Below are 22543 nucleotides of genomic sequence, written 5' to 3'. Positions count from 1 at the left end.
GAGACTCCTATCTCCAATAAACCACCAGAAAACTGGAAGTGGCGCTGTAGCTCAAGTGGTAGAGCGCTCGCCTTGAGCTGAAGAGCTGAGGGACAGAGCCCAGACCCAGAGTTCAAGCCCCATGACCGACAAAAAAAAAAAAAAAAGTTATTACATATTGTACCTAGTAAGCAATATTTTCACAGACAGCAGAGCAGGTCAACATTGGCTGCTTAATCCACCTATTGTCTTTGGCACTGCTGGGATTTGAACTCAGGGCCTGGAATGCCCAATTCATCAAGGGATCAATGTAAGTGCAGCAGTCTAAAACAATTACATTGCAAGTGAGTTCCCAGGACCTAAGTTTAACCTCCAGGAGTGGCCAATATATAAATAGATAGATGCGTAAATTGCTGCAAATACATATATATGCATAGAGAGTGAGAGAAAAAGAGAGAGATGTATATGTATATCCCAGTGTATGTTTAAATATATAAAAATATTTATAGAATATGAGATGTCTATATATCATTAAATTACATGTAATATATTACTAATAAAAAAAAAAAAAAAAAAGAATGTGAAGGGTATAATTTCTAATGAAGATGTGTCACAAATCTATCTCTCACCACCTATATAAAACAAAAACTTCATAAATAAGGATTCGTTTTAGCATACCTTTCAGTACTAGACAGTTTAACCAATTTGAGAAAATTGCATTGAAAAATCTACAAAGTATAAAAATATAAAATACTGTAATTATAAGGTAGAGCACACAATTTCTTTATAAAATGCTAAGAAAACATTAATTATTAGCAGCTTATCTACAGCATATTACAAGGTTAATGAAAAAGTAATTATTTTATGTTGATGACCATTAGGGATGATGACGAATCATGCAGTTCAACTGCAGACCTCCATAGCAGCCACAAAGAACACTGTGAACGAGTCATAGCTGGATCTGATAAAACCTCACTCATATCAACAGGCAGGGAACCAGATTTGATCCATAGGCTATCCTTGCCCACCTCTTATCTAATAGTATAAAACAAATCACTTAAATAGGGATACAGGGGGACCCATTGCAACAATGAGATGTACAAGATGTTATGTCAAAAAAACGAACTTTACAACTTTGGCCCGGGGAGGGGGGAACGGGAAGGGATGGGAAGGCGAAACAAAGGAGACAACAATGCTTGATAAGAAATGTGCTCATTACCTTGCCCATGTAATTGTAACCCCTCTGTAAAGTATTTTCACAATAAAATTTTTTTTCACAACTGTATACCCTAAGAAGAGAAAGTACATTTATGTAGGCAAATAGAAAAGATAATAGATTTCTAAGAAACAGAAACCTAGGAGTAGAACTATCTTGGTGACTGATTTCTTTGCAACAGCAGGAGTGGAACATCTGGCCATATCTTCATGACAGCAACAGGAAGCAGCAGCAGCGGGCTTTCAACTGAGGCGGTCCAGTGGAACATTCCTCCTGGCCATACAAACCCTCTCTCTCTCTTCTCTACCTCCTGCTGCCCTTCCTCTCTCCCTTTCTCATCTTGTCTTACTGCATCTAGACTCAGGGACTCAAATACACTAGACGGGTGTGGTCTACCACTTGAGTCATATTCCTAGCTTTTATTGCTTTAGTTTTTCAGGTAGGGTCCCACATTTTTGTCTGAGGGCAGCTCAGACTGTGATTCTCCTACCCACATAGTTGAGATTCAAGAGATCCAACCACCACACCTGACTGATCGAGATAGGATCTTACTAATCTTTGCCAGAGCTGGACTCAAGCAACAATCCTCTAGAGCTTGGCCTCCTGAATAGGTGTGATTATAGTGTAAATCACCATACCAGTCCTACTTCTCATTCTAAAACATCCAAGCCTAATCTCAAGCCCTCTCAAAAGATGCTAAAAGCTAAACATAGTAATTTTGTCCATACATGATCACAGAAAGTGTTCTGTTGTCACCAACAGAACTTGGAAATATCACCCATTTGAAGATTTCTAAAACTGTCTCAGCTTTACATCAAAGAAGAAACCTTTTCTCTTTTAAAAATCCTAAATAATAAGGCATTTACAGCTGTAAATGCCAAGTCCTTCACACATCAACATTTTAACAAGGGAATTTAGAACTCAAATTTAAATACACACACACACACACACACACACACACACACACACACACACACACACACACACACACACGCACGTAGTACTGATCACAATACTTTGCTTATTTCTATATCCAGAAGTACCACAGGTCTTTCTGCTAGAGTAGTGGAGGGTTGAAATAACTTTTACTTACTAAGGAGAGAACTATCTCTTTTTATGTATCTCATTAAGATTTTTTTATAAGTACTCAATAAAGACTTCAATTCTTTAAGACTGTTCAATTACCATTTGATCCCAATAATATTAAATCTTATTGTAAACCCCAAGAATTATAGAAAGTTTTCCCTTACCATTCGACATATATATTTCAATGTTAAGTCTGGACTCATCACTTAAAGAATTTAATTATTCATGGGAGCACTAACATTTCAGGTTTATTATATGGGAATGGAAAAATGTCCTCCTTATTTCCCCATTCTGATTAATAATGTTTATCCTTACTCTAGTTACAATCTTAATCTCAATTTTAAGGTGCTATTGAATCTACACAGATGATGTGAAATGTTCTGTGACAGGGTTCGCTAATTCAGGCATACTTCGTAGAATAGTGAGGCTGTTTTGTCTTAGGAAACTGATTGCCTGGTATATTCTTACACTGCGCAAATTGCTAGCCTGGTACTCTTAAATTGCACAAATCACTAGAACTTTTATGAAGCCAGAGCAATCATTGTGAGATGAAAATAGAATTCTTCTCCCCAAGCTCAGTAATCATTTCTATAAGAAGACAGCCTTACTGTGTGTCTCACCACATCATGTAGGTATGCATTCTTCACCATGATTTCATGGAAACAGGACAGAAGACAAGTTATCTTTGGGGATATTGGCTTGATTAGCAGATTGTTTCTAAATGCATTTATCAAGAACAATTGGAAGGTCTTAGGAAGGAAAAGTCAGTTCATCCAATGGGTAAGAAAAAGTGAATTTTTTGAAGATGACATTTAAACTCTATGACCCTCACTGTGCCATGAAAGCAGCACCTGTAACTGAGCTAAACACGGAATTTATGGTCGAAAACACAATACTTCTGTTTTAATGAGGCTTTTAATAAATGTGCCAGCGAAACAGGACTAGGTTGTCCCAAGCAAACCAGGAGTTATTTTCACTATGTTCTAGACATTAATAAACCTAATAATCATCATATATCTGAACTAGAATGTTCGAGTAAAACTGACCTTAATCAGAGTCAGAAACCACAGATGGCACTAATGCAAGTGACTTTCCCATTCCACCTATATTCTTGGTGTGAAACATAAAATAGCACTTTTATAATTACATAGCACAGCGATAATTACTATTGATTTTTGAGACTTCCTAAAGGTCAACATTAATTTGGAGAACACACTGAGTTCAATCTAGCCTTTCTCTGAAATTCACTCAGTGGAGAATGACTACCACCATGACAACAGGCTCAGATTTGAGCAAAGTTTGAAGGAGAGTATTTGTTTCTGTTTTAAGAAACAGCACACTTCTGTGGAGATCTTGACTCTGGTGAATTGGTGCCTTAATTTTGAGTAGTTTTTTCATTGAGTTTCTGACCTAAGAAGATTTAGGTTGTTGTTTTTCTTTTCCTCTTTATTTTGTCAAGTACTTAGTAGAGTCTATAGTAGTCCATTCTCTGTCCTATGTGGCAGATAAAGTAACAGACAGAAGAAACAAATGACTGCCATCCTAACTATAAGTACTGCTTAATCACTTGTAAGCACTGAGACAGCAGTACAGATCTGATTTTACATCAGAACTACTATGGGACTTTAAAAAAATATATATATATACTATGCTTCTCCACATAAAAAATATCTATATGTTAATGTTCACAGTAGGACTATTTACAATGACTGAAAATAGAAACAATCCAATGTGCATTGATGCACATTGTAGAATATATATGAAATGAATGTTCAAGTAAAAGGATTAAAATACTATTTCATGCTTCAACGTGGGTAAACCTTGAAAATACTATTTTAAATGAAAGATCCTAGACAGAAGAGACCACATACTATACAATTCTATTTATATGTCCACAAGAGGCTATAAAGACTATACAGATTAGCAGTTGTCCAGTGCTGAGGCTTTGAGGGGGACACAGAGTGATTGATGATAGGTGCAAGTTTCCTTACTTAGAGTGAGGAGAGCATTCCAAGTTAATTGCAGTGACAGCCAAACATTTTTTGGACAAAGGAGCAGCTGCCATTGAATTGTACACTTAAACAGCTGAATTACTGTTCCTGAAGGATGTCAACAGCTGATCAGAAATACTAAGCCTAGGTCTTAGTCCTTGGTTAAGTCATGAGTGGGAATCACGGGATTTTAATACTTAGCCCTGAAAAACCAATAGGATACACTGAATAATTCAAATGTGTTAGTTTTTTCCTTTAAACTATAATTTAAAAATCTGCAATTTTTATTCTTTTCTTTTTCTTTTTAAAAATGATAAGTTATAGAAATGCAGATAAGCATATTCTTAAAACAGTACAGTACAAACAGTACTGATGAACAATCAAACATCAGGGAGGTCAAAGGTGAATGTTTGAGTTTTGGGGTGAAAGGAGGGTTGGTCCTGGGGAACAAATACAAGTCTTGACCCTGAGCTACATCCTCAACGTGGCTCTTTTTTCTTTAATCTTTAGGTTAGACTTACTAAACTGAAGTCTGTATTTCCAAAGGTTTTTGAGGAACTGGTAGCTGTTATGTAGGATTATCAGGACTTAGTCTATAAAAGACAGGACAAATCACTAAAAGGAATATATCATATTTCCAAGTCATTTTCTTGACATGTTGGCATCTCAGTGACACATGTGCAATCTTAATCACAGGGATTCAGTGTGACTTTCCCCTCCACTTTTCAGTAAACCGGCTGGGAGTGAGCGTCATTCAGAAATTCAGGCTAGCAGTGCCAGGCTTCTGTTCTGTATGCAGCGGACCTCTTCCTCTAGGGGCAGGCTGACAGCCTGCTTTGTGCTAGGACCTAGCCTGTAATGTTCCTTGCTGTCCACTCTAAAACAGTGCTCACTGCCTCTGCAGGGACACACTGCTCCCAAAATCCCACCTCTCTGGATGTTGATGTTGGCCAGGACCCAGTCAGAGGCAGAGGTGGCCTCCTGGATGTCGGCTTGACAGTGTGGTGATGCTTACCTCTGCAGCTCCCTCTGGCATGAGCATGGCATTCCTAGGTTCATCCTTGTTCTGATAGTAAAGTTACAGCAGTATCTTTGAGATCTTGATAAAAACCACATAAAACTTCTACAGTCATAGAAAAATTGCATCCATTTTTTTAAAATTTATTAACTCTGGAGATATTTTTGAGAGTTCCAATATCTATTTCTGCTTATGGTAGACTCAAAATACATGATTTTTTAAGTCCCAAAAAAGTTGAGAATGGAGTTAAAGTCTAACTGCAATGGGTCACAACCTACTATTCTCCATAAACTCAAGGAGATTATACTGACTCCTGAGTCTAAAGTCATTGTTGAGGACACCAAAGGAAATAATCTAGAAGGAATGATAAAATGCCCATCAAATGTGGGGAGGAAATTTAAGTGAGAAAAAAATAGTAGAGCTGGGCACCGGTGGCTCACGCCTGTAATCCTAGCTACTCAGGAGACTGAGATCTGAGGATCGAGGTTCAAAGTCAGCCTAGGCAGGAAAATCCGTGAGACTTTTATCTTCAATAAACCACTAGAAAACCAGAAGTGGCTCTGTGGCTCAAGCGGTAGAGTGCTCACCTTGAGCTGAAGAGCTGAGGGACAGCGCTCAGGCCCAGAGTTCAAGGCCCACGACTGACCAAAAAAAAAAAAAAAAAATAGTAGATAGTTGGGAAATAAGATGAATGTTTTATGTAAGTTTGCATATTTAGAAACAAGGAGAACACATGGATGTAAGAAGCCAGATGCTACGTGCTCTAAAGATGTAGAGACATAGTTGAGCACAAATCACCCTAAGTTTGCAGGAAAGAGGGCAGTGTGAATACACAAAGCCGTGAGACTGAACACGAAGAAGGGCATCATGTATTCTCTTGATGAGTAGACTGGTCACAGAGATTGACTTTAGTTCTGCTGAATGCTGTTGGAGGAACAGCAACCTTTTTCCACAGTTCAAGCTAAAAATGACAACTGCCAGATATTTGAAAACGTATATCGAAGACTGAACAGGCCATAACAGAATGTGCAGCTGGCATTCATTAAATATTTATTACTTGAATGACAAAATAATTTCATCCAACAATATTTAAAATGTGAGTTTAATTCTTCAAATTTCACATCATCTTATTCTTCTCCTGTGCTCTAGTTTCTAAAAGCTCAATAACTTTATTTCTTATGGAATTTTCTTATATTCATGGTGAAGAAACTGGTGATACTATAAAATTAATTTAATTCAAAGTGAAAGGTAGATTTCTACCAGATTTATACTGCTGCCAATTGTCTGGACTGAAACAAATATAAATATCTATTAAGAATGTATAGTAGCCTCCAAATGTTTAATGTTCTCCCACTTCCACGTTCTACCACTTTAGGTTTTGCTTAAAAGGTTTAGATTTTATATGAGACTTAATATCAAGGAAATTTTTAAATTACATAATGGAAGTCTTCAAATCCAAAAGTGTTTATATGTTTATCCTTTGAAATGGCAGGACAGGCATCAAGATTTCAAGAGTAAAAAATATCTGTTTCTAAAAGGAATATACCATGGTCATAATTTTATGCTCACATGTCACACAAAGATGGGCTGTTAGTGGAGAGTTATTTTGCACAGTTGGTATTCTTAATTCTCCTTTTTTAAAATTGTTTAAAAAACGTAGTCTTCATCTTAATCAGGAAAAGAAGTTTGTATTTCTTCCATTTGAAAGCTGTCTGTCCACTCTTGTAGATCTTTTGCATTATGTGTCATCCATAATTTTGTAAAATACTTTAAGCTTTTCCTAGGGGACAAATAAAATATTATTCAGTTTAGAAACAAGATTCCTGAGGACAACCCATCTCATGGAGAGCCATGCAAAGCCTACACCATTAGACTAGCAGGACTGCTGCCCTATAATCCAGGCACTCAAGTTACTGATCACCATGAAGGCTTCCCCTGCTGCCTTCTTAAATCCCTGCCTACTGCAGAGACAATGTGACTGCTCCACTCCTGACTGGCCAAGGCTGGCTGTGTGTGCCTACTGCATATGGAGACAAAATCATTCCTGCCGAATGGCCCCAGGATGAAAGGCAAAACTAGTTTAATGAAATAAAGCTAGCTAATGAAAGAGTAACATTGCCACAACACAGACCTATGCTTTCCCTGCAGAAGAGCCGCCCAGTGAAACATTCAGGTCTGGAGCTAGATAGAGCATCTGAATTCCAATTGCTACCTGACCTCCAACTTGCTGTGACTGTGGCTCAGCTTCTTGCCCTTGCCTGGCCTCATTCCTCTCAACTGTCGGATGGGATAACAACAGTACCTAACTCATAAGGTTGTCTAAGGGTTGAGTCACTGCATATCAAGCAATAAGTTCATTAATAAGATCACTGACCATCCTCCCATAGAGCAGTCAACACACACATTGACTGCTAATACTTATTTCTGCTCATAGTGAGAGTTCAATAAGTCTCAACTATTGTGACACATCCCCACCTAGGGTATGAGACTTGATTTTATTTCTTTGATCTCTTTGGCTTAGAGAATTGACATGATACACCCTTTTAGGGTGCTCTGATGAATTATCAGATTCTCAATGTAGCTTCTTTCAGTAATTCTCATGTCTTGTCAGGATACCTTTATAGATTTTAAAATGTCACTTACTAACTGAAAAAATGAAAATAATCTGTAGCTTTCCTGGCTACTGCTTCATAGGCTACATAAAGCAACATATATAATCTATCTTATTTTATTGCCAGGTTGTATATGTGTCCTTTGTAGTAGAGTTTTAGTTTCGTTTCTTCATTTAAAAAGGACAATAAGACAACAATGAAAGACTTACATTCATCTTTAGATTTCTGTAGAGGATTAAGGGCTAGATTTATTTTTAAACTCTCATAATTTTCTGTCTGGAAAAAAATATACTAATTTGCCTTGTAATGGAAATAGACTGAGACTAATTATACCCCTTGCTTCTGATGAGGCACTGTGGAGCTGATCAAGAAAGCAGCATCAATGGTGGGGGTTACAAATCATTTGCACTATTCCAGTACTTGGGTCTTGGTTAATTATCATACACCCTTTACAAGGTATGGTATGGAAGACAGAACCACTGGTTGGAGGAAATATAGAAAAGATGTATTTCACAACAATATACAAGTTTCTCTAATTTTCCCCTAACATAACTGATAGTCAGCCAAGATTTTTTATTTGATCAATAATCTGGTTCATTGGGAAGTAGCATCCTGCCCTTGTCAGATCACACTCTTTAGGCAGGGCAGGAATTGGGGAGTTATGTTATGTCATAATTTCTATATTTGAAAAAAAGCTGTAATTTACCATGTATCAATAGATTTAGATTAGTTTGTATACATATTGGCTGGATGTCAAGGGGAAAAAGGTACAAAATGTAAACAATCTTGGTGACAGAGAGAAGCTAGCTTAGAATGAAAACTATCACAAACAAATCACAAAATAAGTGACAAATAGAAACTATGATTTCATGGTTAGTGATATGATAATTTTCCTTCATATCATGACAGAATTCTCAATTTCTGAATGCAATCTCAATGCAGTATATGAATAAAAGAAACCCTCTACAGGTTCTAAAACCTGAAGCTTTTTTTTGGTAACTAAATACTGAAGCTTTTTTTTAATGTAACTGCCTTATGAAGTAGCAAATGTGTTGGCATACATGAAGTTAATTTAATCCTTTAGAAAAATGACTGAAAATCCACTTTCTAACTTAATAAAGATCTAAGTGATCGATAAAGAGGGATTGAAAATGACAAAGTGAATGCATCTGAGAATTGCCAAAAGCTGTTTTTCACTTTACTAATAATTAAATGTTTCAGCATACAGGAAGAAATGCTTTAAAGTAGATCTAATATTCATTTGCAGGATAATCCTCTTCCTCGGACAACTTGGAAGATTTCATTATAAACCAAAATAAGTACAGCACAAACATTCTGACCTTTTCTTATTTACTAATTCTTCCAGCTCTTTTGACTTGTGGGCTGCTTTCTTTAAAATTTCTTCAGGAACATCTGCTAGTTTAGCCACATTGAGTCCGTAACTTCTTGCCGCAACTCCTCTTGTTATTTGATAAAGGAAAGTGACAAAATCAGGCACCTGTTCATCTTCACCTATGAAATAAAGAAGAAAATAATGGAATTAATACTATATCTCAAAGTTGAGGAAAAACTAGAGGACTAAAGAATTTACAATCTGAAAAAAAGTAATCTATTGTTCCTGTCTATCCGTAGCTCCTTCGATCAACTTTACACATCTAGGAAAAGAATAAATACTGTTTTGAAAATACTTGGCATCTAGGACCTTGGCTTACTTTAAAACGCTTTTTGCTGTTGTCCTAGAGATTGAACTCAGGGTCTTGGGCTTAATAGGCAAGTGTTCTTCCAGTTGAACTGTCCCTAAGGCGTTTTTGTTTTAGGGCCACATAGGGGCTTACTTTTTGACTAAGGGTGGCCTCAGACTGTGATCTTCCTACCTCTGCCTCATGTATAGCTAGTTACAGAATACACCACCATATCTGGCTCTCAAAATTGCCTTTTTTTTTGGTCATGAGGCTTGAACTCTGGGCCTGGGTGCTGTCCCTCAGCTCTTCAGCTCAAGGCTAATACTCTACCACAGTGCCACTTCTGGCTTTTTCTGCTTATGTGGTGCAGAGGAATTGAACTCAGGGCACCTCATGCATGCAAGACAAGCATTCTACCAATGAGCCACCTTCCCAGCCCTCAAAATTGTCTTTTAACAATGATATATTGCAAAGTTTGAACTGAACTTCCATAGCAAGAAGAGACTAATTCTAATACATGGCACAATATAATTTATTCCTTCTTTTAAGAGATAGGGAAACATTACAGGTTTACATAACAAGAGAAATTCTGGCTGATTAAATATTCTGGTTAAATAGGGATTATACATATTGAAGCGAGTCCTTTTCCGTAACATCCCATCTCTCACCTAGAACTGATGGTTCTAGTTTCACCAGGTATCAGGAAGGCTGCTGATGTGCAACTCCACTGTAACTGAGGTAGTGGAAGAGAGTTGCCTCACCCAAGGGTATACCCTTCTTAGAGCAGCCGGCATCCAATGATTCACTGCTGTGGGAGCAGGCAGGTAGCCTCTAAGATGGCTACCAAATATCCCTGCCTCCTACTACTTATTCCCTTGTGTCATTTCCTCCTTGTAAGTGTGGGCTGGACCCAGTGACTCACTTCTAATGAATAGAAGATAGCAAAAGTTATGAGGCCCCTTCAGACAATGTACTCCGTCTTGGGATTTCTTACATTCTTGTTTGTTCTCAGGGAAGCCAGTTGCCATGCTGTGGACCACCCAAGAAAGACTCACACAGGAATGGATGTTTCTCTCAATATTCAGTGAGGGCCTGACCTTGACAAGAGTCATGTCCATGAGACTGAAATGCTGGCAAGCCGACTACCCAAGTCAAGCCTCAAAGGGAATGTTGCCCTGACCATTAACTTGACCACAGCCTTGTGAGAGACCCAAGAGGTACTCAACTAAGTTGCTCCTGGATCCCTGACCCATACAAACGATGAGGCCATAAATGACTTTTGTTTTAAGTTGCTATTATTCTGAGAAAAATTTGTTGCAAATTATGCTAACCAAGAATAAAACAAAAGTCATAAAAGGCATATCTTCTTTTTAAGTTTAAATAACCTGAAGGATCATCCTGGCCTCAAAGCTCTGCCATACATACATGTGAGTTGAAAAGTTTTATTAAAGAAATAAAAAGAATTATTAGGTTAACAATCCAAAGATAAAACTGCGTATAATTGAATCTTGCATAAACCAAAAGCATCTCATAATTATGTACTTTTAATAAAGGTTCAACAAGGTGTTACAAGATGGAGCATATTTACAATGATTTTCACAACCCTGGCATGTACCATAAATTTATCAAGAACTATTCCTCAAACATAATTGCGGTTGTTAATTGTATGCTTTTTTCCCCCTGATTATAGGGCTTGAACTCCAGGCTTAGGTGCTGTCCTTGAGCTCTTTGCTCAAGGCTAGCTACTCTACCACTTGAGCTACACTGCCACTTCCGATTTTCTAATGGTTAATTGGAGATAAGAGTCTAATGGACTTTCCTGACTGGGCTGGCTCAGAACCATGATCCAAGATCTCAGCATCTTGATTAGCTAGGATTACAGGTTGTGAGCACCCAACAAATTGTATGAATTTATTCTTTTATCAGCTAAGAATAAAGAAGCCAAAAACTGAATACAACAGTGAAAGAGGTAGAAGGAACTTCCCTTCTCCTCCTCTAAGAACTCAGCAACAAACAAATAATGTCTTTTCTGGGTGATTGCTATAAGTGGGTGGTGGAAAAAATGCCAATGCACTCAGGGGTACTGACTTAAATTTCTTGTACAAAACACTAAGATTATACTACTTTCAAATGAAACTTAGGAACACAAAGTACAGGTGAGGAAGAGGGAGGGGGAACCTGGGTATGTAGAAACCAATCCCTGCAAACCCGGAGGGCTTTTGCTATTCTCCAATGCTCAAAGATAAAAAGTCAATAGATTTACTTCTTCTTTCCCTATTTGGATCCCATCTACGTTTGTCTCTTGCCTTATTGCTCAGGCTATGAATTTCAGTGCTATATTGAAGAAGAGTGGAGAGTGGAAAGCCTTGTCTCATTCCGGATTTTAGAGAAAATGGTTTTAACTTTTCACCATCAAGTATAATGCTGGCTATAAGTTTGTCATTTACAGCTGTTACTACATTGAGGAATGTTCCATGGATTCCTAGTTTCTTCAGAGCTTTTATCATAAAGGGGTGTTGGATCTATTTTTCTGCATCTATTGAGATGACCATATGGCTCTTGTCCTTGCTCCTGTTGATGTGTTTAATTACATTAATTGACTTGCATATGTTGAACCAGCTTTGCAACCCTGGAATGAATCCTACTTGATCACAGTATATGAGTTTTTTGGTTAGTTGTTGAAAAGTTTTGCTTTGATGTTCATCAAGGAGATAGGTCTATAGTTCTCTTTCTGGTTTTGGGATGAGGGTTATGTTGGCTTCACAGATTGAGTTTGGTAGTGATCTTTCCCTTTCAATTTCATTGAAGGACAAGATAAACAAGATTCTAAACATTTACAGTGAGATCGAAGGAGGATATGCTTAGCAGAGGATCATAGGACTAAATAGCTATATGAATATGATCATATAAAATGATTCTTACCAAAATTAACTCCAACAAATGGAAACAAGAGGTTTTGTTTTGTTTTGTTTTTGTTTTTGTTTTTGGTCATGGGTCTTGAACGCGGCCTAGGCGCTGTCCCTGAGCTCTTCAGCTCAAGATGAGTGCTCTATCACTTGAGCCACAGCGCCACTTTTGGTTTTCTGGTGGTTTATTGGGGATAAGAGTCTTATGGACTTTCTTGCCCAGGCTGGCTTTGAACCATGATCCTCAGATCTCAGCCTTCTGAGTAGCTAGGTTTACAGGCATGAGCTACCAGCACCCAGATTTATTTTACTTTTTGTGGTCCTTTCTTTTTCTATTTTTCCCCCCTCTTTTGATTGCTGTACCTTTTGTATTACATGTAAGTTTATCGATTGGAGAGGGGGTAGGGAAGCACAGAAATGGTGGGACAAAGGGTGACCTAATTCAGCAGCGATACTCACTGGCCACTACATTGGAAATGAACTATATAATGTGGGGGAAATGGGGTCAGGAGGGAAAAAACTGGGAGAGAATAAGGGAAGGGTGACACTGTTCAAAAAGAAATGTACTCAATACCTGACTTATGTAACTATGACCTCTCTGTATATCACCTTTACAATAAAAATATACATAAAAAAGTCAAAAACATAAAGTAAACATAAAAACGTAATAGCAGTAAGATACCAAGAAAGCAAACTATCTGGCTGGGCGCTGGGGTCTAATCCCTGTAATCCTAGCTACTCAGGAGACTGAGATCTGAGGATGGAGGTTTGAAGTCAGCTCAGACAGAAAACATCTATGAGTCTCCTATCTCCAATTAGCCACCAAAAACCTAGAAATAAAGTTTAGCTCAAGTGGTAGAGAACTATTCTTGAGCAAAAAAGTTCAGGGACAGTGTCAAGGCCCTGAGTTCAAGACTCAAGATTGGCACCAAAGAAAGAAAAAAAGCAAACTATCTTTAAAAAACAGACCAAACAATAGTCTATCACCTCAACTGGTTTAGTGCTAGATAGCACTTCCTATCTTCAGAGATTCTGTATAAGCTAGACCCCATGCTGGTCTTTCTTAAATACCATTCATTCAAGTCTTCCTGTCCAGCCAGCCAACATTTTCTGAGCATTTACTAATAATGACACAAAATGTCCCTTCATTAAAATTGATTTGCTTGGAACTGGAGGTATGACTGTAGTGGTAGAGAGAGCCCAAAAAACCAAGTGAGAGCATGTAGCCAGCCCTGAGTTCACTTGAGTTTAAGCCCTAGTACTGACATCAAAACCAAAACCAAACAACAACAACAACAAAAACTGGCTGGATGATGGATTCTCAGGGTTTTTAATGTTTTTGGTTTTTGCATATAATTTCATATATAATATATAGCATTTGAATATTTCTAGGTATGTAATATAGGTATAAACATAGCTGGGCTCAATGGCTTAAGCTTATAATCCTAGCTACTTGAGAGGTAAAGACTGGGTGACTGAGTCTTGAGGCTAGCTTAGGGAAAAAGAAGTTCACAGGATTCCATCTCAACTAAAGGCTGGGTGCAGTGGCATGCATCTTCTATCCTCAATGACATGGGCATGCACAAGTAGGAGCATTACAGTGCACAAAGCAAGTCCCTACCTCAAAAATGACCAATGTAGAAAGAGGCTGAAGGTGTGGCTAAAGTTGTAAAGTACCTGCCTAGCAAGCGAGAGGCCCAGAATTCAATCCCCTAGTACCACCAAAAAAAAAAATAAGTAAAACATATATGTTTTACATGTATAATATTAATATATGAATATAATAGAATATATATACCATATTGTATACACATTCATACAGAGAGAGATAGAATGTATATGTGTATGTGTGTGTGTGTGTGTGTGTGTGTGTGTGTGTGTGTGTGTGTGCATGTAAATATGGTTTTACTATGTTGTCTAGGCTAGCCTCAACCTCCTAGGCTCAAGCAATCCCACTGCCTTGAAGCCAAATCACTGGAACCTACAGCTCCAAACTTTTGTGCCTTGCTTTTACAATTCTTTTTTTTTAATATATCCATTTTATTGTAAAGATACTGTACAGAGGGGTTATAGTTACCTGAGTAAGGTAATGAGTACACCCTCCTTTGTTTTTCCCCTACCATCCCTCCTTCCCCACCTCCCCAACTCCTCAATCCCCGACACCCAAGTTGTAAAGTGTGTTTTCAACATAATGTCTTTACATCTCATTGTTACAATGGGTCAACCTGTTTGCTTATACAATTCTTTTTAATGCATAATAAAGACTATAGCTACATTATAACATATATTACATTGCCCTGAATATTTTATTAATATACCTGAGTATAAACAGTGGCTGAGTTTGTTACCATATGCTAGTCTCCACTTTAGTTCTCACAATTTAACATGAAGAACATAGCTCCTCTTTTATAATCACCTGGGAAATCTCTGTTTGTAGTTATGCTTTGCCTCAAGTTAACCTCTTGGAGTGTGTGTATGAACATGTACATGTAAGATGGAAATATGGAGCCAAATAAGAGAAAAGATGAACAAAAGCAAGTAATTTCTTTATAGCCTCTCAACAAAAGTCAATGGTAAGGACTTTATTTACAGACTGTGACACATTCTTTTTTTTTTTTTTCTTTTGCCAGTCCTGGGGCTTGAACTCAGGGCCTGGGCACTGTCCCTGAGACTTTGTGTTCAAGGCTAGCTCTACCACTTGAGCCACAGCACCACTTCTGGCTTTGTTTGAGTAGTTTATTGGAGATAAGAGTCTCACGGACTTTTCTGGCTTTGAACCATGATCCTCAGATCTCAGCCTCCCCTTACACGTGTGAATCACCTGTATCCAGCTTGTGACTCAGTCTTAAGAAAGTATTTTAAAAATGATTTGACACTAGAGCCACTGAATGTGATCATTTTTATTTCTGACTATAAGGAAACTCAGCACACCTTATTTTAAAGCCAAGCTTCTCTAGGAAGTAATTAAAGAGATACATGCTGATCAAGTCATTTTTAGGATAGATTCATAAAAATTCAGACACATAAAGTTAGTTGAATTGACTAAGATTTTAGAGATGGAAATAAGACTACAACACAAGTTTCCTGACTGCTGGTCCATTACTTCATCACCACACCACTAGGAACAGACAGTGAGAACACCTTGGAACCCATGTCTTTGATACATTCTCCTGATGGCCTATGAAAGGACCTCTAACTCTGAAGAAGAATATGGCTAGGGTGAATGGTTTAAGTATAGATATAGCCAGGAACATTACAATGGTTCAATACCTTAAAATCCTGGGTGAAAATGATTTTCAACCTAAAATTCCCATCCTGGCTGAACTGTCAATCAAATATGCAATTCACACAATTCACACAAAGTTTCAACAAATACCTTATTCAGTTCATTCTGACATGCTAATCTACCTCTTCAAAAAATATAATAAGGAATGAATGCTCTGCTTATTTAACTGAAGAAATTGTGTCCTAATATCTGGCTCTAAAAGTAGATCTTGATTGAACTAGATCTGCCATGTTTGCTTATAAATACTGGCTTAAGAATAGGATGAGATCCAATTTTTGAAAAGGTGACAGGACAATCGTAAGATGTTAAATAGCATCTAAGAAAACCATCCCGTTTCTAAGAAAGTCACAAGTGTGGATGGGATATAGCATTTACTTAATATGGACAAAGACCTGGGTTCAATCTTTGCACAAAAATGAAAAACAAAACAAAACAAATAATATACAAATTAAAAAAGCAACAGGAAATGCTATGCTTTTTGTGCCTTTGGACATGGCTAATTTGGGGTATGAGCCTAAAAGACCTATAGTCCTATAGGGACAAGATGTTGTCCCTAGCCTGATGATGGAGCTAGCTAGGGAGGAAGAGAGAGCTTAGAGAACAGAAGGGGAGAACTTGAAGCTCACTCTTCCTTTGAGGCCCCTGTAATATTACCTTATACAGTCTAACCTTAATGTTTGAGTTGCTCTCAGTCTGAGCATTTTGTTACTGGCAATCAAATACACAGAAAGGCTGGGGAGAAAACTTTCAGGATGTCGCAATAGGACAAGAGCCATGCAGCAGGCCTGGACAGAAACCAGGTCATCTGCGCAGAACAAATGATTCCAGAAGGGAGAATCAGTGGAAACAACCATTTAAATTATGTGGGATGATGTGGACAGTGGCATTTTACAAAGTTCCTGGAGGGGAGGGGGAACATTCTTCTTATCTGTGTGAAAACACAAACAACTGTAAAACAAAGAAACTACTTTCCTCCATACTTGACTTATCAGTGAGCAATACTTTGCAGCAACAGTGAAAATGATGGGCATGAATTCATAATGACTACATCAGGAGGACAGAGGAAGGAATGCTGAAGTCCTCACTAACACAATGAGAAGTCCATCAATAATGTGTCAAAGATGATCAATCAAGAGGTAGGAAAACATGAATGTTACCTGGAAGTTTAACAGAAATGGAGAAAAGAGTTTGGAAAAGTAGTTGCCTTGGGCCTGGATGGGGAAGGGCTTGGAATGAAGGAACAAAAGCAGCTTGTTAGCCGAAGCCTTTTAGCATCATTTAATTTTAAGAATTATGTGCATGGATAGACTAAAATGCCAAAACATGAAAGGGGAAAGGATACTGCTCTGGGTTAGCAGCCAGTTCACATCAAGTGCCTGTCAATATTGCCTCTGTCCCTTCCCTCCTCATGAACTCTACTTTGTTTGTCCATGGGTTTCAGCTTCTAAGTCTCCTTCTGTCACATTGGATGTAGATTAGTCAAGGCCAAACTACTTCCATGACAGAATTTATGATGTGTTTTTATAAGGCTGCGTGGTGGTGAAAAGTAGGAATTGCTTAACATTAAGTTTATCTGAGGCCCAGTATTTTGTTTTATTTGGGCCACTTTCCTGATTTCTTTTTCAGGTCCATACTTACTGCTTTTCCAAAATTAAGTTTGGACTCTGGAGTATATTAGATAATGGATTTTCCATTATAGCACACTAGCTGTGTAAAGTACCACAGGCTGGTAACTTTAAAAAAGTACTAGGGAACTGGGGGAAAATATGCTAGAGCCTACTTGATGATTTACTATACCTGAACTTAAGATGTACTTATTGTACTTGAATTTATTTCTGTTGGCTAATGGTGTTCTTTTTCATAAAATGTCTCATTTCTGTAACAGTAGCAATAAATTGGAAGGCTAGAAAAAATATTGTTGATCTCCCATAGCAGATCTAGCAAAGTGGAAGAAAACTATGCATGCTAGCTCAGTTTATCCCCTACTTAAATGGCTGATGTGTAATAAGATAAAACATATATCTGGTATAGGATCAGGCCCTAGTAAGTAATTAATGTCAACTAAAAGGTATCTGAGGGGAAATACTAGACATTTTCAAGGATACTAACACTTAGCAGACGACTATCAAAGTACCTTTCTTGGGATGATAAGAATTACACTGGAATCTACGGAACTAAAAGGAACCCAAGTGCCTCCTCCACCTCCACCCACACCTTTTGGATTTAAAGGGTTTCCATTTAAAATGAGATGAAGATAGAGAAAGACTCAAAGTTAGCACATAAAAATGCATTTTTTACTTGGCCCAAAGTCTAAAGCAAATGAATCTGGGGAAAAAGTTATTCATAGCTGATACTCAGGTACACAATATGTTTATGTTTCTATAAACTCAGCTATCAAACTGAAAGGCAATAACACTGGATTTGAAACTATTACAGGGACATCTCATACCTGAATTCTGTTCGCTTTCATCCTCGTTAACCAAAAACCCCATGTGATAGTTCCCCACCTGTTGGGAGTAACTTTTTTCTAGTTCGCAAACTGGAGGATAATGGGTAACAAACAGGGTTAAAGATTTCACCTGTAACAAGAAGACATACAAGAAATGATGTTTTATTTTTTTTAATTGTAAACTGTTAATTCAGGGCGGGAGTATCTCCTGGAGGTAAAGTACAGTAAATACCATATGTTCTTTATCTAGATGACCAACTGGTAATATTTATCTTCCCTTCCTCCTCAAAGCACACACATGCAGGAATACACACACTTATATGCACACACACAACATACATGAATCATTTGAGATTAGTTGCAGACATAATCCCTATTTACTTAAGATTCTATCTTTTATACAACCTATGTATGATGATAACATGGGGAAATCCATTACAAGCTGTTGAAAACAGGGTGTGGAAAGAGGGCTAACAAGAAGTTAATCTGCTCGTTGGACTGCATGCATGTGTGTGTGTGTGTGTGTGCATGTGTGTGCGTGTGTGTGTGTGTGCATGTGTGTGTGCGTGTGTGTGTGTGTTCGTGTGTGTGCGTGTAGAGTACACTGTGAATATCCTTTTGTACAATTAATATATAATCCTAAAAAGAAGGAAAACCTATCATATAATTTTAAAAATCAAAAAGAAAAAGCCGAACTCAGGGACACGTAAGAACAAGATAAGATAAAGGCAATGTAGTTTTGCATTGCTTTTTTAGAAAGAAATATGAGCAAGAAAATGTTTTTAATAACTAAGGAAGACAAAAAATGAAAATGAAAATGAAGAGAAGGGATTGAGACAAAGGGGAAAACAAAGGGGAGCTGACTCAGGACAGGTGCTATGAGGGACAGATAGAAATGAAGAAACAGATACAAAGAAAGGCAAACAGAGTAAATAAAAAGGGAGAGTTTCATGGAGATGACAGGGAGGACAGCTTGACACAAACAACTATTTAGACAGGGATTCTGAAAACAGAGGTAAGTGTTGAAGGAGTCATGGTTATTGAAACAGAGACTCAGAGAAGAGACCAAAGGTCTAACCTTGAGTTCTTTTTTTTTTTTTTTTTTTTTTTTTAATTTTTTTATTGTAAAGATTCTATACAGAGGGTTACAGTTACATGAGTGGGGTAATGAGTACACTTCCTCTTGAACATTGTTACCCCCTCCATTGTTTTCTCCCTACCATCCCCTCCCTCCCTCCCTTCCCCAAGGTTCTTTTTTTTTTTTTTTTTTTTTTTTTTTGATTGTGATTAAGTGATTACTTAATTTCCGGAAATTCACAGTATTGTGGAATAATGATGCTCATTTAAAGTCACAGGTTCATTCTAACTTTCCTGGAGCAAATTGTCTATCACAGTCTGTAATATATAACGGTGTTCATATGTTATATACCATACACGTGATCAGCAGCATGGGGATATTTAGTAGTGGTTCAACCAGATGAGTGGGAGTTCTTTGTTTCTTAAGTCCTGTTAGTTTTGTCATATCACCTAACATTTTGGATTTATCATCCGCTTATCAGGGAGACCATGTACTGTTTGTCTCTTCGTTCTTGGCTTACCTCGCTCAACATGATTCCTTCTAGCTCCATCCATTTCCCTGCAAATGCCATTATTTTGTCATTTCTAATGGCTGCATAATATTCCATTGTGTATAGATACCACAATTTTTGGATCCATTCATCTGTGGTGGGGCATCTAGGTTGTTTCCATATCCTAGCTATTGTGAACAGTGCTGCAATAAACATGGAGGTGCACGTGTCCTTGTATATTGGTTCCTGTTGTTCAGGGTAGATGCCTAGAAGTGGTATGACTGGGTCGTAAGGGAGGTCAATCTTTAGCTTTCTAAGGACCCTCCAGACTGCTTTCCAAAGTGGTTGTGAGTGTACATTCCCACCAGCAGTGTAATAGCGTTCCTCGTTCTCCACATCCCCTCCAGCATTTGTCGTTGGCTGATTTGTGGATGTGGGACATTCTGACTGGGGTAAGGTGGTATCTCAGGGTTGTCTTTATTTGCATTTCCTTCACCACCAGGGATGATGAACATTTCCTCATGTGTTTCTTTGCCATTTTTATTTCTTCATTTGAGAAGTCCCTCTTTAGTTCCCTTGCCCATTTAGTAATTGGTTTGTTAGGTTTGGGAGGGATTAGTTTCTTGAGTTCCCTGTATATACAGGATGTTAACCCCTTGTCTGATATATTGCTGGTAAATATTTTTTCCCAATTAGTTGGTTGTCTTTCTAGCTTGGTTGCGATAGCTTTATCTGTGCAGAAGCTTTTTATTTTAAGGTAGTCCCATTTGTCGAGTCTCTCTCCAATTTGTTGTGACCCTGGGACTCTGTTCAGGAAGTTCCTTCCTGTGCCTATTAGTTCAAGTGTCTCTCCTACTCTGTCCTGCAGTAGTTTCAGAGATTCAGGTTTAATGTTAAGGTCTTTAATCCATTTTGAGTTGATGTTGGTGCATGGTGATAGGCTGGGGTCCACTTTTAGTTTTCTGCATGTGGCTGCCCAGTTTTCCCAGCACCAGCGATTGAAGAGGCTGTGTTTCTTCCATTGTATGTCTTTGGCTCCTTTGTCGAATATCAGCTGGCTGTAGGCCTGTGGATTTATTTCTGGATCTTCTATTCTGTTCCATTGGTCTTCGGGTCTGTTTTTGTGCCAGTACCATGCTGTCTTTGTTATTATAGCTCTGTAGTAGAGTTTGAAGTTCGGCATGGATAGCCCTCCCATATTGTCTTTATCCCCTAGAATTGTTTTGGCTATTCTAGGTCTTTTGTTGTTCCATATGAATTTTTGGACTGTTTTCTGTATTTCAGAGATGTACGTCATTGGGATTTTAATAGGAATTGCGTTGAATTTGTATATTAGTTTTGGAAGTATTACCATCTTTACTATATTAAGTCGGCCTATCCAGGAGCATGGGAGGTCTTTCCATTTCCTAGTGTCTTCTGCAATTTCTTTCTTTAACTTTTTATAGTTCTCATTAAATAGTTCTTTTACATCTTTGGTTAGGTTAATTCCTAAATATTTTATTTTTCGGGAGGTTATTGTGAATGGGGTTGCTCCCTTTATTTCCCTCTCTTCCTGTACATTATCAGTGTATAGGAAGGCAACTGATTTTTGTGGGTTTATTTTGTATCCTGCTATTTTGCCAAAGTGATTTATGATTTCTAAGAGTTTGGGGATGGAGTTTTTGGGATCTTGGAGGTATAGTATCATGTCGTCTGCAAAAAGGGATAGTTTAACTTCTTCTTTTCCTATGCGGATCCCTTTAATGTCTTTTTCTTGCCTTATTGCCCTGGCTAAGGGTTCTAGGACTATATTGAAGAGGAGTGGAGACAGTGGGCATCCTTGCCTTGTTCCTGATTTTAGGAGAATTGGTTGTAGCTTTTCCCCATTAAGTATAATATTGGCTATTGGTCTGTCATAAATGGCTTTTATTGTTTTTAGAAATGTTCCTTCTATTCCTATTTTCTCCAGAGCTTTTAGCATGAATGAATGTTGAATTTTGTCAAAGGCCTTTTCTGCATCTGTAGCGATAATCATGTGATTCTTGACCTTGGCTCTGTTGATATGTTGGATTACATTTATTGACTTACGTATGTTAAACCATCCCTGTGTCTCTGGGATGAAGCCTACCTGGTCATAGTGAATTATTTTTTTTATGTGTTTCTGGATTCTGTTAGCTAGAATCTTGTTAAGGATCTTTGCATCTGTGTTCATCAAGGAGATTGGCCTGTAATTCTCCTTTTTGGTTGGGTCTTTGCCTGGTTTGGGGATGAGTGTGATATTGGCTTCGTAGAATGAGTTTGGGATAGCTCCTTCCTTCTCTGTTTCTCTGAAGAGCTTGAGGAGTATGGGTATTAGTTCTTGTTTGAAGGTCTTATAGAATTCTGCTGTGAATCCATCTGGTCCTGGGCTTTTTTTTGTTGGAAGACTTTTGATAGCTTCCTGTATCTCATTATAGGATATTGGCTTATTTAATTGGTTAACTTCTTCTTTGCTCAGTTTGGGCAACTTGTATTTCTCTAAAAATGCATCCATTTCTGCCCGATTTTCTTCCTTTAGAGAGTATAGCTTTTGAAAGTAGTCTGTTAGAATTGTTTGGATATCTTGGGTACGTGTGGTGATGTTTCCCGTGGCATCCCTAATCCTATTAATATGGGTTTCCTCTCTTCTTTTTTTAATTAATCTAGCCAATGGGCCATCAATTTTGTTTATTTTTTCAAAGAACCAGCTTTTTGTTTGGTTTATTTTGGTTATGGTTTTCTGATTTTCTAAT

The 22543-nt window shown here is 37.9% G+C and overlaps 1 protein-coding gene across 2 annotated transcripts in view; it reads right to left on the bottom strand.

Annotated features, from left to right (window-relative positions):
• Positions 1 to 2268: 2268 nt before the first annotated feature.
• Positions 2269 to 22543, bottom strand: part of LOC138807208 (DNA mismatch repair protein Msh3-like) — a 173953-nt gene continuing 153678 nt past the window's right edge. For both annotated transcript variants that reach the window (XM_069992792.1, XM_069992793.1), the window contains exons 22-24: positions 18226 to 18355; positions 9243 to 9414; positions 2269 to 7070 (exon numbers count right to left, since the gene is read on the bottom strand). In XM_069992792.1, coding sequence (XP_069848893.1) covers positions 6959 to 7070; positions 9243 to 9414; positions 18226 to 18355 — 414 coding nt within the window. In that variant the 3' untranslated portion in view covers positions 2269 to 6958. The remainder of the gene's footprint in view (positions 7071 to 9242; positions 9415 to 18225; positions 18356 to 22543) is intronic.

This window comes from Dipodomys merriami, unplaced genomic scaffold (genome assembly GCF_024711535.1).
Source record: "Dipodomys merriami isolate MVZ:Mamm:240054 unplaced genomic scaffold, mDipMer1.0.p SCAF_416, whole genome shotgun sequence".
Taxonomy (NCBI): Eukaryota; Metazoa; Chordata; class Mammalia; order Rodentia; family Heteromyidae; genus Dipodomys; species Dipodomys merriami.
The sequence above is the reverse complement of the archived record's forward strand: the minus strand, read 5'-3'. Positions and strand labels throughout refer to the sequence as shown.